Genomic DNA, 18710 nt, shown 5'->3' with positions numbered 1-18710 from the left:
CCTACACTGATGGGCAGAAAAAAAACCCAAAACAAAACCTTGGAGATGTTTAGTATTAACTCCGTATCCTGCACAAATAGTTGTGTTGAAAAAAAGAGACTTTATTCTGTCCATAAAATGATCATAATTTAGAGAACTATAACTAGGCTTAAATCTATCATGTTTCTGGATTTTATAAATGTGGTCATTCAGCTGACAAACTACTTACTAGCTGATAGGTGCTTTCAGCTTTATGGATTTTTGCTTTATGGCTGATCCTTAGAGGCATCTGTTGTCCGTGAGTGGATGATGTGATTTTATAAGGAATTCCTCAAAGCTGATTCATTTCTTTACACCAATTTAATTTTCCAACTTAAACAAATCTACACTCAAAGCTAAAGGCTGAATGGAGAATGGGAGAAATGTTCTAAATGCACAAGCTACGTAAATCTTTTAGGTAAACTGAATATTTTAGAAATAGTAAAGTCACAATGTTCAAATGTATTCTTCTATTACTAATAAAAATATCACATAATAAATTACAAACTATTTTTAAATCAGTATATTTTTTTTAAACATCATAATATTCAAGGAAAGCAGGGAGAAATTGCAGTCTTGGACGTAATTGTACCGTTGCATTGAATCTGTCTCCTGTGGTACTCACCTCTGTGAGCATATAGAAGCATATAACCTATCTGTAAGTGTTGGAAAACATTAAGCAGAGTATATATATGATTATTCCCTCAGGTGTAGGTACCAGAAAGAGAAATTACAAAGCTAAATTACTGTGGCTTTTACCTAGGCAAGTAGATATGAGTTATATTGTTCTGTAAAAAGTACTACCCTGTCAGTGTAGCAATGACAACAACAATGGTTCATCTAGATTGGAGATGTTGCCAAGGATAAGTCGGCCCATGCCCTGTGTCAAAACCACTTCCATAAAGAAAAAAAGATGGGTCATATTCATGGGAGACTCTCCTGAGGGGAACAGAAGACCCAATATTCCAACCTAACTCACTTTTTAAGAAATTATACTGCCTGCCTGGGGCCCAGGTGAAAGATGGGAAGAGAAAACTTCCTACCTTAGTACAGCCCGTGGATTATTATCCATTATTGTTTTTTCAGGTAGGCACCAATGAAGTTGTGGTAAGAATTCCAAGGGCATTTAAGAGAGACTTCAGGGCATCGGGACAACTGGTTAAGGGATCAGAAGCACAGGCAGTGTTATACTCTATCATTCTAGTTGCAGTGAATGATGAGGGAAGAAATGGAAAGAGTCAACAGATCAGTACCTGGCTCTGAGACTAGTGTCACCAGAAGAATTTTGGGGGTTTAGATCAAAGGTTGGTCTACATGACATCAGGCTTGCTGGTGACAGAGTGAGTACACCTTTCTCAAAGGGGAAAAAGAAAAATTTGTGCAGGAGTCAGCACAGCTCATCAAAAGAGCTTTAAACTAGATTTGAAAGGAGAAAAGGATAAAAGCAGGCTCACTGGAGATAAGCCTGGGAGTGGTATACTAATATTTGAGGGATCACATGCTAGTGAGGCCTTTCAGTCTGCTCCACAATGTTTTGAGTGCACTGGAGTACATTTGAAGTGTTTCTGTACTAATGCATGCAGCATGAGAAATAAACAAGAGGAGCTAGAAGGTTTGGCCCAGTCCCAGAGCTATGACATCATCGGTATAAGCAAATCCTGGGGGGATGCTCTGTGACAAGGGTCCCCTGATGGATGGTTATAGGCTTTTCAGGAGGGAAAAGGCAGGCAAAGCAGGGCACAGGATAAGAGGGGTGCTGTATGTAAGCGTTGGGTTGGATTGTATGATGCTTACAGTCGGTGACAACACAGTTAAGAGACTCTGGGTAAGGATGAAGGTGAAACAAATAAAGTGGATGCTCTTGTGGGAGTCTACTATCAACCAGCCAGCCAGGGTGCTGACATTAACAAATTATTTTGCAAGCAATTAAGGAGTATCTCTAGATCAACTGCTTTTGACCTTATGGGTGATTTTAACTTCCCAGGTACCAACTGGGAATATCATACCGCAGACAGTTTCAGAAAATTTCTGAAGGCTGTTAAAGAGAACATCTTGGTGCAGGTACTAAGGGAGTCAGCTAGGAAAGATTCCCTCCTAGATTTGTTGTTTGTAAACAGAGAGGGACTAATGGGTGAAGTGGTGATTGGTGGCTATTTTAGTCACGGTGACCACAAAGTAGTTGAGATTCAAACTACTGGCAACAGGAGAAAAACTGCCAGCAAAACTTCAACCCTAGATCTGAAGAGAGCAGACTTCAAGCTGCTGAAGGAGCTGGTTAGCAAGATCCCCTAGGAATCTGCTTTTGAAAGTGTTGGGGTCCATGAATGCTGGTCACTTTTTAAGAGCAATCTCTTAAAAGTGCAGGAACAGGCAATTCCTAAGTGTCAGAAGTCAAGCAAGAGGCTCAGAAGGTCAGCTTGGCTGAGCAGAGATTTTCTTCCAGATCTCAGCAGAAAAGGGAAGTGTGTGGACATTGGAAGCAAGGACAGACAACACAGGATGACTATAGAGACCTTGTTCACCATTGTAAGGAGAAAATTTGTGCAAAGCTTGATTAGAGTTCAAACTAGCCAACACTGTGAAGGACAAAGAAAACTGATTTTTTAATGATGTTAACAACAAAAAGGAGGATCAGAGATAATGGTCTGTTCCTTGTTGAGGTTAGTCACCTCACAAATAGGAATGCAGACAAAGCAGAGATGTTTAATGCCTTCTTCACCTCTATCTTCAACATCAATGATGAGCTCTGGGAGTCCCAGAGCTCTGCATTGGAAGATCATGACTGGGGGATAATAAACTCCCAATCAACCTTGACCCTTTTTGATACTTACTGCTCCAGTTGGATGAACATAAATCTATGGGGCTCAATGGGATTCATCCCAGGGTACTGAAAGAGCTGGCCAACGTTATTGTGGGACTTTTCAATTATTCTTCGGTGGTCATGGGAGTCTGGAGAGCTCCCAGTCGACTGGAAACTGGCAAATGTTGCCCCAGATTTCAGGAAGGGAAAGAAAGAATTCCCTGCTAATTACAGGCCTGTCAGTCTCACTTCAGTGTCTGGTAAAATTACACAGAAGATTATTCTGGGGGCTTGGTTTGGGGATTTTAGCAAAGGTTTTGATACTGTCTCCCACAGTATCCTTCTGGACAAGCTGTCCAGCACACAGCTAGAGAAGTCCATAATAAACTGGGTGAACAATTGACTGATGGGTCAGGCTCAGAGAGTTATAGTAAATGGAGTTACACAATGCTGGCAGCCAGTCACCAGTGGCTTTACACAGGGCTTGATTTTAGGGCCAGTAGTCTTTAATGTATTTATAAATGATCTGCATGCAGGAATCAAATGTATATCCCAATGATATTAAACTAGGAGGAGCTGTGGACTACCTCGAGGATAGAGAGGCCTTACAGGAAGACCTGGATAAACTAGAGAGCTGTGCAATCACCAGTCATACAAAATTTAACAAGATTAAGTGCAGGATTCACCGTCTGGAATGGAGTAATCCTGGTTATCCAGAGAAACGGGAGAACAAGAGGCTGGAGAGCAGCCTTACAGAAAGAGATCTGGGAATCTGGGTTGATAACAAGTTGAATGACTCAACAGTGTGCCCTGGCAGCTAAAAGGACCAACCATGTCCTGGGGTGCATCAAGCACAGCATAGCTACCTGACTGAGACAGATGACTGTCTGACTCTATACTGCTGTGGTGCAGCTCCATCTCAAGTGCAGTGTGCAGTTTTGGGTGCCCCAGCATAAGAAGGACATCTAACTATCAGGGTGTGTCCAGAGAAGGACAATGAAGATGGTGAAAGGTCTTTAGGGCAAGACTTATAAGGAGTGTCTAAGGTCACTTGACTTGTTAAGCTAGGAGAAGAGAAGGCAGAGAGGTGACCTCATTGCAGTCTACAACTTCATCAAGGGGGACAGTGGAGGGGGAGATGTTGATCTCTCTGGTGACCCACAATAGGACATGAGGAAATGGAATGAAGCTGTGTCAGGGGAAATTTAGATTGGATATTAGAAAGTTCTTCACTGGGAGAGTGGTCGGTCACTGGAACAGATTCCCTAGGGACGTGGTCACAGTATCACGCCTGTCAGAGCTCAAAGTGTGTCTGGATGACACTCATAGTCATACAGTTTAATTTTAGGTAGTCCTGCAAGAAGCAGGGAGTTGGACTTCATGAAACTTATGTGTCCCTTCCAACTTGAGATTTCTATGATACCTTGGTAGAATTATTGACTAAAAAAGTATATGTTTATAGAATGCCTTGCACGCCTACTACTGTCTGTGCATCCAAATTTGATAGTATACTCTCAATCATAGAATCGTAGAATCATAGAATGGTAAAGGTTGGAAGGGACATTAAAGATCACTTACTTCCAATCCCCCTGCCATGAGCAGGGGCACTTCCTATTAGATCAGGCTGCTCAAGGTCCCACCTAACCTGGCCTTGAACACCTCAGGGAGGAGTCATCAACAACTTCCCTGGGTAACCTGTTCAAATGTCTCACCACCCTCATTGTGAAGAATTTCTTCCTATTGTCTAATCTAAATCTTCCCCCTCCCAATTTGTAACTGTTCCCCCTCATCCTATGACTATGTACCCTTATAAAAACTCCCTCCACAGCTTTCTTGTGGGCACCCTTCAGATACTGGAAGGTCACTATGAGGTCTCCCCAGAGCATTCTCTGGTCCAGGCTGAACAAGCCCAACTCTCTCAGCCTGTCTTCATAGCAGAGGTTCTCCAGCCCTTTGATCATATTTGTAGCCCTCATCTGGACTTGTTCCAACAGATCCATGTCCTTCTTATGTTGGGGAATTCTAGACCTGGACACAGTACCCCAGGTGGGGTCTTACATGAGCGAAGTAAAGGGGCAGAATCACCTCGCTTGACCTGCTGGGCATGCTTCTTTTGATGCAGTCCAGGATATGGTTGGCTTTCTGGGCTGTAAGTGCACATTGCCGGCTCATGTCAAGCTTCTCATCAATCAGCACACCCAAGTCCTTCTCTGCAGGGCTGTATGCAAACATATCTCTGTTAGTTAATAAACAAGTAAACTGGTAAACACTTAATGACCACTAATTCATAAGTGAAGATTGTTATTTCCTAATGTCCTGCTTTCTTCACCAAAAGAACTGCACAAGTATCAAAACCAAGGAAAAGCATCAGCTTGAAATAAATGAAATCTGTGCACCCCTTGGAGAACATGTTAATTCTTTTTTTTCTCCATCCTAAAATTCCCTGTTTTTCAAGATATTACAAAGGGGACCAAGAGGTAAGAAAAAGACTATTCATTATGTACCTAGTCCTTTTGCCTACATCACAAGGTACTAAATCATGATATAGCCATCCTCTAGTCTCTTTCAGATCAGAAACAGCAATTTCAAGTTCTTCCTCAAGCTGTGGTATTAGCCAGTTGGATACCTGAGAATGTGGCTATTTCTATTATCAAACACAGTGTCTTGACAAAAGCCCATAAGTTCTTTGCTGTCTTGTTCATCTTTGTTCTGCTGCTCATTAATCATAGTAAAGGCAGTGATAAATGTGCCAACTTCAGGATCTTGCAGTTGGGTCAATATCCTATAAGAAATCTTGTTCTCCTGAAGTCTTTGTACTGTTTACTGGATTCTCTTCTTCCACTTTTTTCTCTTTCCTTACCTTCAAAGTTTATGATTCAGAATATTCTTACCATTCTGACTATAATCTTCTGTGTCCATCATATTCTTCACCCATCTAACTCTTTCTGCTCATTCAAAGGTTTCTTTTCAGAACTGCAGGTGAGTCTGTTTTCCTCTATACAGCTTTTCTTGTGTTTTTTGCCCATTGGTATCTTTTAGACAAGTTTTCAGAACTTTCTGCTATTTAGACATTTTTATCATCACATTCTTTCTTTTATTTTTTTTTTATGTTTCACCTGCCCTAGCCTCCATATTCTCTAACGACCCATTTTCCTTATTCCTGTATCTTCAGCACTATTTCTCCTGTCTGTCATGCTCCCTAGCTCATCTTTTCTGCTTCTGAATTAAGGATATCAATGCTCCATAAGATGTAACATCCCCCTAGGTTTACATGTTAATCATAGGTAGGATATCCTGCAGTTAGCTTGTCATCAATATTTTTGTGGCTATTTTATTTTTCTCTTCAGATAGCATCTAGAGTCATCATTGCTTGGCTTTCTCCCTAGGCTTTTTGTACACTCCCTCATTAGTGTTCCACTGATTCCCGGTGCTTAGTCCTCTCTGTCATAGCATTTATCTTGTAACATTTCCTCCTTGTTTCTGATTAACAAAGTTATTTTTAATCCCCTTTTTTACAGTTTTCTTACCAAATCCTTTTGCATCCTCTGATTCATAATTTCACAATACTAATAATGACAGATTTTAAAAACTCAAATTTTTAGATTTTTTACACCTTCAAATTCCACTCTGCACACAAGTCCTACTATAAAGAGAGGGGACAAAATGGGGAGAAGAAAACCCCAAACAAACCAGAAAAGTTCCCAACTTTATTCTTTTTTCTTTAAAAGGCACATTTTAGAAGAAATGGAAATATCCACTGATGTGCTGTTTCCAGGATGTTGTTTTCCAAATTATGGGAGAACTATGTAACTAAAGATCTTTCTGGCATCAGTTTCTCTGAATATGCAGCTTCTCCACTTCTTTCCACTTCTTCTCTGTTTTCTGCTGCATCAAACAGTTTATTTCAGGGAAGAATGTGTCATTATTTCCTCTTTTTTCCTGCTAGAAAAAATAGAAAATTTCTATTAATTCGACTTGTTATTTGTATGGTTAATTTACTGCAGGGGGGCACTTGTTCTAGTTAAATATCAAATAACTCAGTTGGGACTAAGAGAAAGGAAACCTAAGTTAAAAATTCACCTCTGCAATGGCTATTCTGTGGATTCTTTTTCCTGGTTAATTATCTTCAGTGTTTCTTATCTAATACGTCTACATTATAAATGCACTATAAGGTCAAAGTCATTAATACTTGTATGGTGTTTGAAGATGCTTGCGAGGAACACATTAAAAATGGACAAATATATTAATTACAATTATAATACCAGACCCTAGGGAGTTTCAAACATTATAATTAAAATTATGTTAAAATATGCCTTCTGAGAACTACAATAATATGACAAATTACTGTTTCTTTCTGGGCCTATCTCACCACCACAGAATTCTAGTTTATTGTACAATAAAATTGCCAAGTATACAAGGAGAAAATTACAGAATTCATATGTTTTGTAACACAGGTAGTGCCATGTTCTCTAGTATATTATAGCTGTCTCCTTTCTCCACTCTTATGGTAAGAGTTCAGATTAGGCTTTAGATCCTGAAGGCCAAAGACTCTTAGCAACCTTATCAGAAGCAACCTGTGACTATGTTAAAGACAGGGCAAGGTCCAGATCAAGTAGTGCTAGTGCTGACTAAGTTACATCCACACTGTAGTTTTTAAACCTCGGCACAACTGGCTTTCTATGATGGAGTTAGTGGCTTTCTATGATGGGGTAACCACAGCAGAGGACGTGGGAAAACCAACAGATGTGATCTATCTGGACTACTGTAAAGCCTTTCACATGGTCCCTCACAACATCCTTCTCTCTAAATTGGAGAGAGATGGATTTGGTGGTTGGACTATTCAGTGGATAAGAAATCGTTTGAATGGTCATACTCAGAGAGTAATGGTCAACGGCTCGAAGTCTAGGTGAAGATCTGTGAGAAGTGGTGTCCCTCAGGGGTCCGTACTGGGACCGGTGCTGTTTAATATCTTCATCAATGATATTGACAGTGAGACTGAGTGCACCTTCAGCAACTTTGCAGATGACACCAAGTTGAGTGGTGTGGTTGCAACAACGGAAAGACAGGATGTAATCCAGAGGGACCTGTACAAGCTGGAGAAGTGGGCCTGGGTGAATCTTATGAGGTTCAACAAGGCCAAGTGCAAGGCTCTACACCTGGGTTAGGGCAATCCATGGGTTCAATACAGGCAAGGGGATGATGTGATTGAGAGCAGCCCTGCGGAGAAGGGCTTGGGAGTGCTGATTGATAAGAAGCTCGACATGAGCCAGCAATGTGTGCTTACAGCCCAGGAAGCCAACAATATCCTGGGCTGCATCAAAAGAAGTGTGGCCAGCAGGTCAAAGGAGGTGATTCTGCCCCTCGATTCCTCTGTTCTGAGGTCTCATCTGGAGAATTGTGTCCATTTCTGGAGTCCTCAACATAAGAAGGACACAGGGCTGTTGGAACGGGTCCAGAGGAGGGCTACAAAGATGATCAGAGGACTGGAGCACCTCCCATATGAGGACAGGCTGAGAGAGTTGGGGTTGTTCAGCCTGGAGAAGAGAAGGCTCTGAGGAGATCCTATAGCGACCCTCTAGTACCTGGAGGGGGCCTACAAGAAAGCTGGAGAGGCACTGTTTACAAAGGCTTGTAGTGATAGGACAAGAGGTAATGGCTATAAACTGGAGAGGAGCAGATTTAGACTAGACATAAGGAGGAATTTCTTGACAATGAGAGCGGTGAGGCACTGGAACAGGTTGCCCAGGGACGATGTGGATGCCCCATCCCTGGAGGTGTTCAAGGCCAGGTTGGATGGGGCCTTGGGCAGCCTGATCTACTGGGACGTGTCCCTGCCTATGGCACAGAGGTTGGAACTAGATCATCTTTAAGGTCCCTTCCAACCCAAACTATTCTATGATTTTATGATTCTATGATCTTCAATGACCTCAGATTTCTGATCCAGGTTTCAGACCATAGAAAACAACATATTTGGTGTATTGAGCATCAGTAATCTTCAGTGAATTCAGCGAACTGAAGCAAAGCAAAATAAGCTGATGTTTTGGCAGCTGATGGCCTGGACAGACATACCTTCTGCGCGGCTAAAAACTGGCTCAGTGACCAGGCCTAAAGAGTGATGGTAAATGGAGTTAAACCAAGCTGGAGACCAGTCACAAGTGATGTTCCCCAGGGCACAGTGCTGGTCCAGTCCTGTTCAATATCTTTACCAACAACATGGATGAAGGGATCAAGTGCACCTTTAGCAATTTTGTGGACAGCACTAAACTGGGAGGAAGTGTCGATCTGCTGGATGATAGGAAGGGTCTACAGAGGGGTCAGAACAGGCTGGATGGATGGTCTGAGGCCAATGGATGAGGTTTAACAAGGCCAACTACAGACCCCTGCACTTGGGGCACAAAACCCCCGTGCAGTGCTACGGGCTGGGGGAAGAGTGGCTTGAAAGCTGCCTGGCAGAGAAAGACCCAAAGGTGCTGGTTGACAGCCGACTGAACATGACCCAGCAGTGTGCCCAGGTGGCCAAGAAAGCCAATAGCATCTTGGCTTCTATCAGAAACAGTGTGACCAGCAGGACTAGAGAAGTGTACTCTGCACTGGTAAGGCCACGCCTCGAATTCTGTGTTCAGTTTTGGGCCCCTTACTGTAAGAAAGTAATTAAGGTCCTGGAGCGTGTCCAGAGAAGAACGATGAAGCTGGTGAAGGGGCTGGAGAACAAGTCTTACAAAAAGCGGTTGAGGGAACTGGGGTTGTTTAGCCTTGAGAAGAGGAGGCTGAGGGGAGACCTAACTGCTCTCTGCAACTACTTAAAAGGAGGTTGCAGAGAAGTGGGTGTTGGTCTCTTCTCCCAAGTGAAAGGGGATAAGACAAGACGGAATGGCCTTAAGCTGCATCATAGGAAGTTTAGATTGGACATGAGGAAAAATTTATTCACAGAAAGGGTTGTCAAGGACTGGAACAGGTTGCGCAGGGAGGTGGTTGAGTCACCATCCCTGAATATGTTTAAAAGGCAAGTAGATGAGGTGGTTTGGGACATGATTTAGTAGTAGCCAGGTATGGTTGGAGTTGATGATCTCAAAGGTCTTTTCCAGTCTAATGGCTCTACAATTCTACCATTCTTTGATTGATGTGCATAACATAATTGATATAATGATATACTCCATCTGTTTGCTTCTTTGCATTGTTTCTTCAAGTTTTTCATAGGAATAACTTATTCCTTGGTGAAAGACTAGAGAGCATGTCTCTCTTCCTCTTATGAGCAAGGGCCAAAATCAACGTGGTGACTTCTGCATCATAAATCGCAGGCGGAAGTGTAGTGGTGTCCTTGCATTATTCCTGCCAGGTTCCTGCCCAGTGGCTGGCCAGCAAAAAGCAAAGAACTGATACAACATTAACAAGTATAGTTCATTCTTACTGATTTTGGGTAATGGAGCGTACATTACCCTAAGCACAGTTCACTGAGTGAATTGCACTGTATGGTAGTTAAGAAATTAAGGACCCCAAATCTCTCCCCACAGACTTTAAAGGGAACAGGATCAAAGCTACGGTTTTCATAAGAAATGTCTGATAGATTGTATTGGGTTCATATGCAGCAGTGCTCATTGCAGACAGAGAGAAGGAAAACGGATATTTGTTCCATTTCATGTGCATATGTATTAAAATAGCATTAATATGTGTATCACGACACTCATAACTGAGGCAGCACTATTAGACACATATTATTAAATGGCAAATGGAACATTTTAAAATTTATTTTAAAGTTATCAAATGTGTTCTTGAGTTTTCTCCCGAATTATCCTTCAAAGATGACTCTTTGCATTTTTTTTAATTAAAACCATATAACTATTCATACAATTGACCTATTAACAAATACTACTAGTCTGAACATATGAAGGAAATATGAAAATTAGAAAGAAGAAATGATTCAGTTACATGCAATAGAGACATAATATCACATTTCATGGGTTTGCAGCGTAAGATTTTTCTGACTAATACATTGTGGTGTTGTGATAGATGACTTGGTGATGACTGTTCCCTTTTTTATGGGTATAAAATGGAGAATTTGTAACCTTTACTTGGATAAATTCTATCTACCAAATACACCATTCTAATTGGTGTACTTGGTAGTTTGAGGTTTTTCCTTTTGCTTTTTACACAACACTGTGCTGTTTGGAAGCAAATATTTTTTTTCAAAGCGAGTATACATTCTAGCACTGCAATTTGCTAGACGCTTGGATGGTCAAAAAAAGGGCATTTCATAATCAAGGTGATACTCCTCAAAATTCAAACATATTCAACAAAAAGGCCTCTGTACCTTTAAAGAATGATTTCCTAGACGTGTATCTACAAATGGAGTTCAATGTGGCTGGAGATATGAAACATCTGTGAACTAGAAACAGATGGAGGTTTTCTGGGGTAGCTCATCACCTCTATGTTCTCATATTTTAAAGACATTCAGTTTCAGCTCTAGTCTAGATGATCACTAAAGCACTTATTTGTACAGTGGAAAGTATTCATAATTTTTAACTTGTTTTTCTCATTATACTTGTGCAGCAGCTTTTTATCATTTTTAAATTATATTTTGTGTTTGAGCCTTTATTCTGTTAAGTGAGTGTTTAATTCCATTTTAATATCAGTTAACAACAGGAATTTGCCTATTATATCTTCTTTATATAAGTATTTTTAGGGACTCACTGAAATAAGTATTTCTGTTCTAAAACAATTGAAAATCCAACATTTCTGAGAACTCATCTCTGATCCAACAGTTAGTCACATTCTCAATCCATTGTATTAGCGGAGTTATTCACATGATTGAACAATTGACTTGTAAAAAGCAGATTTGTTGTCATCCTGTGAAATCCCAAACAAACTGAGGAAGCTTATCATTTACTTCTATTTGCCTTTCTATGTCTGTTAGAACAAATATGTAATGTAGTCAGCCTATGAGAGGGAGTGAATAGTTGTGCCAAGTGTCTTGGACCTACAGGTGCTTTATTTCACAATATTTGGAAGAATTTGATGGAAGGAAAGAATTTGCATTAAAGGAGAAATACGTTTGAAAGTCTTCTGATCCTCAGAATAGCCCATGGCTAACCAGTCACAATCATATGATGATTTATTTTCTTTTCCTCATTTTTCTTTCACTTCTTTCCTATATATTTAAATTCATATCTGCATTTTCTGGAGGTACAATAGGGGAGATCTTTGTTGATACTTTATTTCTCTGATTGAAGATCTGAACAGGATGTAGAAACTATTTTGATTCAGCAAGAAATGGCAGAAGAAATGGTAAGCATTCCACGTTTTGAAGGACTAGTATATCCCACCAAAAGTTAGAGATGATCTTCAAGATCAGAAAATGTTACGAAATCTAAACAAGCAGAGGATTTCAAAGCCCAAATGGCAGTATTTCCTCTGGTCTTATCTATCATATTAACACTTGAAGGTAGGGAGTAATGATGACTAGTTTTTCCCACATTCCAATGATTTCTTTAATCATATATTTCTGCCTTGTTCCTACATGTGTAGTTTCATATTGTGTTGATATAAATATGTCCATCATTGGACAAAAACCAAAAGAAAATATATTCTAGGAAATGGAAAGCAGATGCCTATTTCAATAAAAGCAAATAAGTCTTTTGAAAAAAAGGAAGTGAATATATAATTATTAAATGATTGTAGTGGCATAAGGATACAAATTCAGCACAATCATAGCTATTGTTTACCTTTACTAATTAGTTCTTAATCACTATTGTGGGATTAGGGAAGTTTAGATTCAATTTATGTAGAATGAGATCCTGAAACAGGGAAGAATGTACCTGAAGTTGACTAAAAGTTCATAAATACATTTCGAGAGTCCAATCAATATTAGCTGAAATTGTTTTGGGGGGTCTGCTCAAATGGAAATTTATGTTCTTGGACCTCCACCTCAAACCAGGTAAGACTAAGTTGACTTTGTATGTTTCAGGTACTTCTGTGGTGCAAGTTACAGCTACTGATGCTGACGACCCTTCATATGGAAACAGTGCCAGAATAATTTACAGCATACTTCAAGGACAGCCATATTTCTCTGTGGAACCAGAAACAGGTCAGGAGAATTGTCATTATTTCTATTTACTAGAAACTGTAGACTCTTTTCTTTTATTTTAAAGATCAAAGATTACCTAAAAATATAATTTTTAAAACTAACTGAAATGAAATAATATTTCCTGTTTTTTCCTCATTAATTGTAATTCTTATAATAAATATAAAAACTTAACAGTTGTTACAGCTGACATTATAAAGTATAAGTAACTTTACAGTGGTACTACTAATAGCTTAAGGATCTAAATAACATTTCCAATAAAGGCAAAAATACAGTTTGTATCCTAGAAAATGTTATTCTTTTTCTAAATGGTTCTACTTGGACTAATAAAAGATGTTCTTTCCACTCATAAGCCTTGTGCATAAATATCCTGAATCTTTTTTAGCATGAAACGCAAACTGGAAAGGGAGCTGTGATGCAGAAATAAGGTTTGTTCAACAAAAAGCCTGTACTGAAGACTATTTATAAAGCTTATGAACAGAAATTTCTGTATTAGAAAATGATATGAATATTTTAGAAATATTTTTCAGAGACTAATACAAAAAATGATGCAGCAGATTGCTATACATAAAAAAATAAAGTGATTATTAACACTTTTTTCCCTTTATTTATTTAAGGCATCATAAGGACTGCTTTGCCAAACATGAACAGAGAGAACAGGGAACAGTATCAAGTAGTTATCCAAGCAAAGGACATGGGAGGCCAGATGGGTGGATTATCAGGGACCACCACCGTGAACATCACTTTGACTGATGTCAACGACAATCCACCTCGATTCCCCCAGAGTAAGCTGTATTTAATAGTTGTCTTGCCCTGTAAGAGGTTCAAACTAGAGAGTTAAGCAATCACCATCTGGTTTAATTTAGAGTAAATCTAGATTATGTGACACACATGAACAAAAGGCTTACGTACTGATTTATTTACTATTATTAAAGCAGTATATTAAATGTTACAGAATTTGTTTGTTAGGAAAACAGTTACATGGTCAAATATAACTAACAAACCTGGAATACCTTCCAGTACTACGGGAGGGGTGGTAGGTGGACACATAAGAGCATTAGAGCAATGTTTTTCTTTTCCGTTAACTATTGCTTAAATCCTACATACTGCCCCAAATGGAAAATAAAACATGTAGTAATTCTAGATATGCAGAAATGTTTGAATTGTAGTATCTGCTTAAAAATTTAATCATGAAGAATGTGGGAAGGAAATCACTTGAAGGGAATTGAGGAGATTTGTACTTTTGCAGTTATGGTGCTACAAAGCTGCAGAGAAAATTTCCCAAAGTAAACTAAAAGGTGTTTAACTATTTTTTTTTATTAACAGTTTAAGTTTTGTAAAGCTTTTTTATAACGCTTTTAACTTCTGACAGTACAACTATCAAGACTTTGTATCCTCAAACAAAAATATTCTTTGTCTCTACGTAATATGAAAATATTAATCTTCGTGACATCAAACTTCTTAAAGGTTAAGCATTTTATGTACATTTGAAACCTTTTTCATAGACTGAAATTGTAACCTTTACAAGATAGTTTGGATATAATTAATAGGAAAAGGATATATTGTATCCCCATCACCCATTTTTTCTTCTGTATGACTATACTGTATCCAGTAGTTACTGATGATCAGTCTTCAGGCTCAAAATAACTGAATCAGCTTCAGATGATTCTGATTTTAACGTGATCCTTATGTCAAAAATTTAGTACAGCTTTTTGTTCAATTTAATATTGTGATTAATATATACATTTTTATCTAATATGTTTATCAAGATATGACTTCATTTACATACTCAAAATAGAAAAAGCATGAACATTTGAATACTTATATTTGGTGCATTTCCACACAGGCCCTGTTCTGGACAGAATTTACTGTTAATTTTTCATTTTATGTTCTTTGTATTTCCACAACTTTTTGATTTATTTTTTCTCATTTCTATTTGGATATAGAGGATTAGGGTAATTCCAGTTTGTGTAGGTGAGGAATGCAGTATTACTCTGATCTGGACCTATTGAGGAAGACTATTCAAAGAGATATAATGTTCAAAGTTTTATGGAAAAGCTGATTTCAACAGTTAAATTTAAGGCAGTAAATAAGCATCAAACATACATTTTTATGTTTTTCCTCCCCCCCCCCCCCGCCCCATTTCAATCATAGAATTGTTTAGGTTAGAAGGGACCTGTAAATATCTTTATATATAATTTCAAATGTCAAAATGCAAACAGACATTATAAAGGTTCCAAATTTTTACAGAATACAATGAGACTACTGGATTCACACTGACTAAGTTAAATTATTCTTATTCTATTCCATTAATAAAATATAGATGCGTACTATGTTCATGAGCCAATGATATTCATATCAGATTTATAATATACCAGGAAAAAATATTAAAATGTCCACTACATTTTCACAGGACTTAGCATATTACCACTATCTGTTTCAATAAAATAAAATATTTCATAACAGGTTAAATCTCTCCCATGAGTAACTCATATTAGAATTGTGGAAAATTCTACATATTGCATTTTACCATGCGTTCTCTAAAAAAAACCCAGAAGCATTGCTAATTCCTCTCTTGTTTACATTACTGAGCAAGGAATCTTCAGAACACTTTTTTCTTCTTAAAAGTCTCCTGAAAACCATATAGGTAGCAGTGGCTGTTCTTCTGAGGAGATATGATAAAATTTAAAATTTTATCAAGGTTCTGCATGGAAATTCCATCAAAGACCTAAGATACCATATCTCTGATTCAACTGTAATATTTCCAAGTGTTCTTAGAAATATGGAAATGATGTTGACCAATGATAAATAGAAAAAACAGTTTATGAACTCAGGAATCTGAATTTGACTGAAACTCAGTGCAGCTAAGTTATTTCAACCCATGCCTTCTGTGACACTATTGCCTGTTTTACTCTATAAAAATATTTAACTTTACATTAAATGTCCATTCAAAAGTAAATGGGAAGAAGGCAAACATGAAGAAGATTGCTTTATCATTCTTTATGACTGACTGAAATGCTTTGAGACAAAAATGTCTAGACTTTAATCTTCAAGCTGATTTCCACCTTCCTTAGCATGTAGAAAACCTTTTCCTCTTCTTGATCCTTTCATTTTTATTCCTGACAGAAAAATAAAAGAACATCACTCACTGGAGTAAATGCAAAGAGTAAATTAATTTTCTTGAGGAAGAAAAGTGGGAGAAAAAGGTTTCATAGCAGAGTTTTGCAAGAAATATTCTACATTGATGTACTTTGTGTTCTGATACAGTATCTAAAGCCGCATTGCATTCCATACTTAGTCAATGCATTAAATGTCTTCAGTGACAAAAATAATAAAACAAAGTATTTCATATTACAGTGTTGATTTCTATAAATAGATAGGTTAGACATAAAATCATCTTTTGGATCACAGATTTCTGGTTATTTTACCTTTCTGTTTCTACTACCTTATTAGTAACTCAAGACATGAGTTCTTACCATTTTGTAGACTAAATTAATGAAGTGGGTATTGCAGTAGGAGTCAAAGTAGTGTCCACAAGGCATAGCTTGAGGGTGTAGATTAAAGAACTCAAGAAATAAATGTGGGGAATGGTTGATACCCTATAAAACTAATTATAACATATAAATATTAATTTGGAAAAGAAAGTGAGCTTTCAAAATAGTCTCACGAAGTAATGAATAAATACTAAATGGAAGCAGAGGCTATTTTTTCTTCTTTTTTTTTTTTTTTTTTAACCATTAGGCGATTACAGAGAGATTATGTACTAATGTAGCAAAGTGCACAGAGTTAGGCATTAGAGAAAGGTAATGAAAATGTCAGAGCAAATGCAAGATAAATCACTCAACTGAAACACTAAAAAGCAACTGAGCAAAAATAAATTCATATATGTAAAATATGGAGTATATATGTCCATAAAGTATTAATTCTTGATGCAGCATATCAGTTTCATATGAAAAGCTACCTAAGTAAAATTATTTTTCATTCAACATTTAATTACAAAATATATGTTAATGTGTTTTTATTTTTGCTTCTTCTTTGGAATACAAAAAATTAATTCTGAAGAATGAAAGAAAGTCTCAAACATGCCAGGGAATAATAAGGATTTTTTCAGTGAGTGTTCTCAAACACAAAATCAGTTCCTGACTCTGTAGCTAGCTTGTAATACACTCAATATATTAAGAGACACTCGTAATCCTCACATGACTTATCCATGCTTTCCTGGAAATACAATAAGATCATGCGGCCAGTGCCCTTCCTGTACTGCCTTGCCTCTGCTCTCTCCCCATTCTTACTGGTTGCACAAAACTAACTTCCTTTATGGACTTTTCTGTATTTCTTATTTGTTGTGAGGTATATATGTGCTGCCTTCTGGGTAGCCTATTCAACTTTCTCCTGCTGTGTTTGCTGGCCTTTATCACTTCCACCTTTATGTTACTGTTAACTGAACTATCTTTCTAATTCATTTTACTTACCTCAGGAAGTCTCTGAGTAAAACAGCAAATCTTGTAACACTTAACTAAGGCCAGAGAAGAAAATGTTTTTCAGTAGAGCTTTGATGATTTAACTTTCATCTTTGGAATGACAGCTATATCTGCATTCATTTTCGAATCTTCTTCTGAGAATTCTTCAAGGTGCATTATGTATCCCATGTTTTCCTTCTGTATATTCTGACAGATGAGACCAGAGATCTCAACCTTTATTTACAGTTTTCACAGTAAGTCTAAGACATAGAATACTAAAAATGTATGGTAAGATATTTATTTCAGTTTATTGCAGCATACCTGAATGATGACAGCTTTATTCCTATGTTTTTTATTAGCTGTATGACACCACAAAAAAGGGGTACAACTGAGGTAGAGAAAGTAGCACGAAACCAAACCTGCGGTGTTCATAAGCCCTATTTAAGTATGAATTAACTGCTTTAACTAGGCGCACTTTCTGCTTGTGGATTTTCAAAAACCTATCCCTACATTAAGAAGTCATTCAATTTTATTTAACATTGCATCTGACTATCTAATTTTGAAAGCTGAAATTGTTTAGAATTGGCCAGCAAAGTCAGAGTTCTGTTCTTTGTATTGTTTCCATGATAAAATAGAGCAGGTGAAAAGTGTCCCAAAACATTCACCTTAGATATTAAGAGAGAAAAAGCACAGTGGAGCCTGAAAGAACACAGAGCAGTCTTTCCACATTATGTTTCAAGAATTAAATAGAGAAAAACAGTACAAACATAGTCGACTCTTTGTTGAGATAGGAGAATAGAGGTCCTTTTCAAACTTATTTTTCTATGGGTTTTTTCTATTTTTTGTTAATCTACAATTTTGTTTTCTATTTTCTACCTAAAGTTTTGTCCTGCATGGTTCTCTGCCTCATGTTCTCCCATCCTCCAAGTATTAAATGGCAAGTTCTCCAGAATAAAAGATACACAGTAAGGTGTAATCAGCTATTGTGTTACACAACGTTGCTTAATGCATGTGTAATAGCTTATGTGACTCCTGTGGCTCTATGTCTCTTCGACAGGTACCATCCACCTCCGCATTCCTGAGTCCTCCCCAGTTGGAACAGCCATTGGCAGCGTCAAAGCCACAGATGCAGACACTGGGAAAAATGCAGAAGTAGAATACAAAATTATAGATGGTGATGGAACAGATATGTTTGATATTGTGACACAGAAGGACACACAGGAAGGCATCATAACAGTGCGAAAGGTGTCTATTAACAATATTCAGTACATGATTTTGCTGTTAATGTTGTGCCACAAATGTTCATCGGAAATAAAAAAGCTTAGATCACGTTCTAACTGGCTAACACTTGCAA

At 37.9% G+C, this 18710-nt stretch overlaps 1 protein-coding gene across 5 annotated transcripts in view; it reads left to right on the top strand.

The window, feature by feature from the left end:
* Window positions 1–18710, top strand: part of CDH10 (cadherin 10) — a 106107-nt gene that overhangs the window by 63747 nt on the left and 23650 nt on the right. For all 5 annotated transcript variants that reach the window (XM_054059142.1, XM_054059139.1, XM_054059138.1 and 2 more), the window contains 3 exons: window positions 12780–12899; window positions 13514–13681; window positions 18414–18601. In XM_054059142.1, the coding sequence (XP_053915117.1) occupies window positions 12780–12899; window positions 13514–13681; window positions 18414–18601 (476 nt within the window). The remainder of the gene's footprint in view (window positions 1–12779; window positions 12900–13513; window positions 13682–18413; window positions 18602–18710) is intronic.

This window comes from Cuculus canorus, chromosome 2 (genome assembly GCF_017976375.1).
Source record: "Cuculus canorus isolate bCucCan1 chromosome 2, bCucCan1.pri, whole genome shotgun sequence".
NCBI lineage: Eukaryota > Metazoa > Chordata > Aves > Cuculiformes > Cuculidae > Cuculus > Cuculus canorus.
This window is presented reverse-complemented; position numbering and strand designations above follow the sequence as displayed.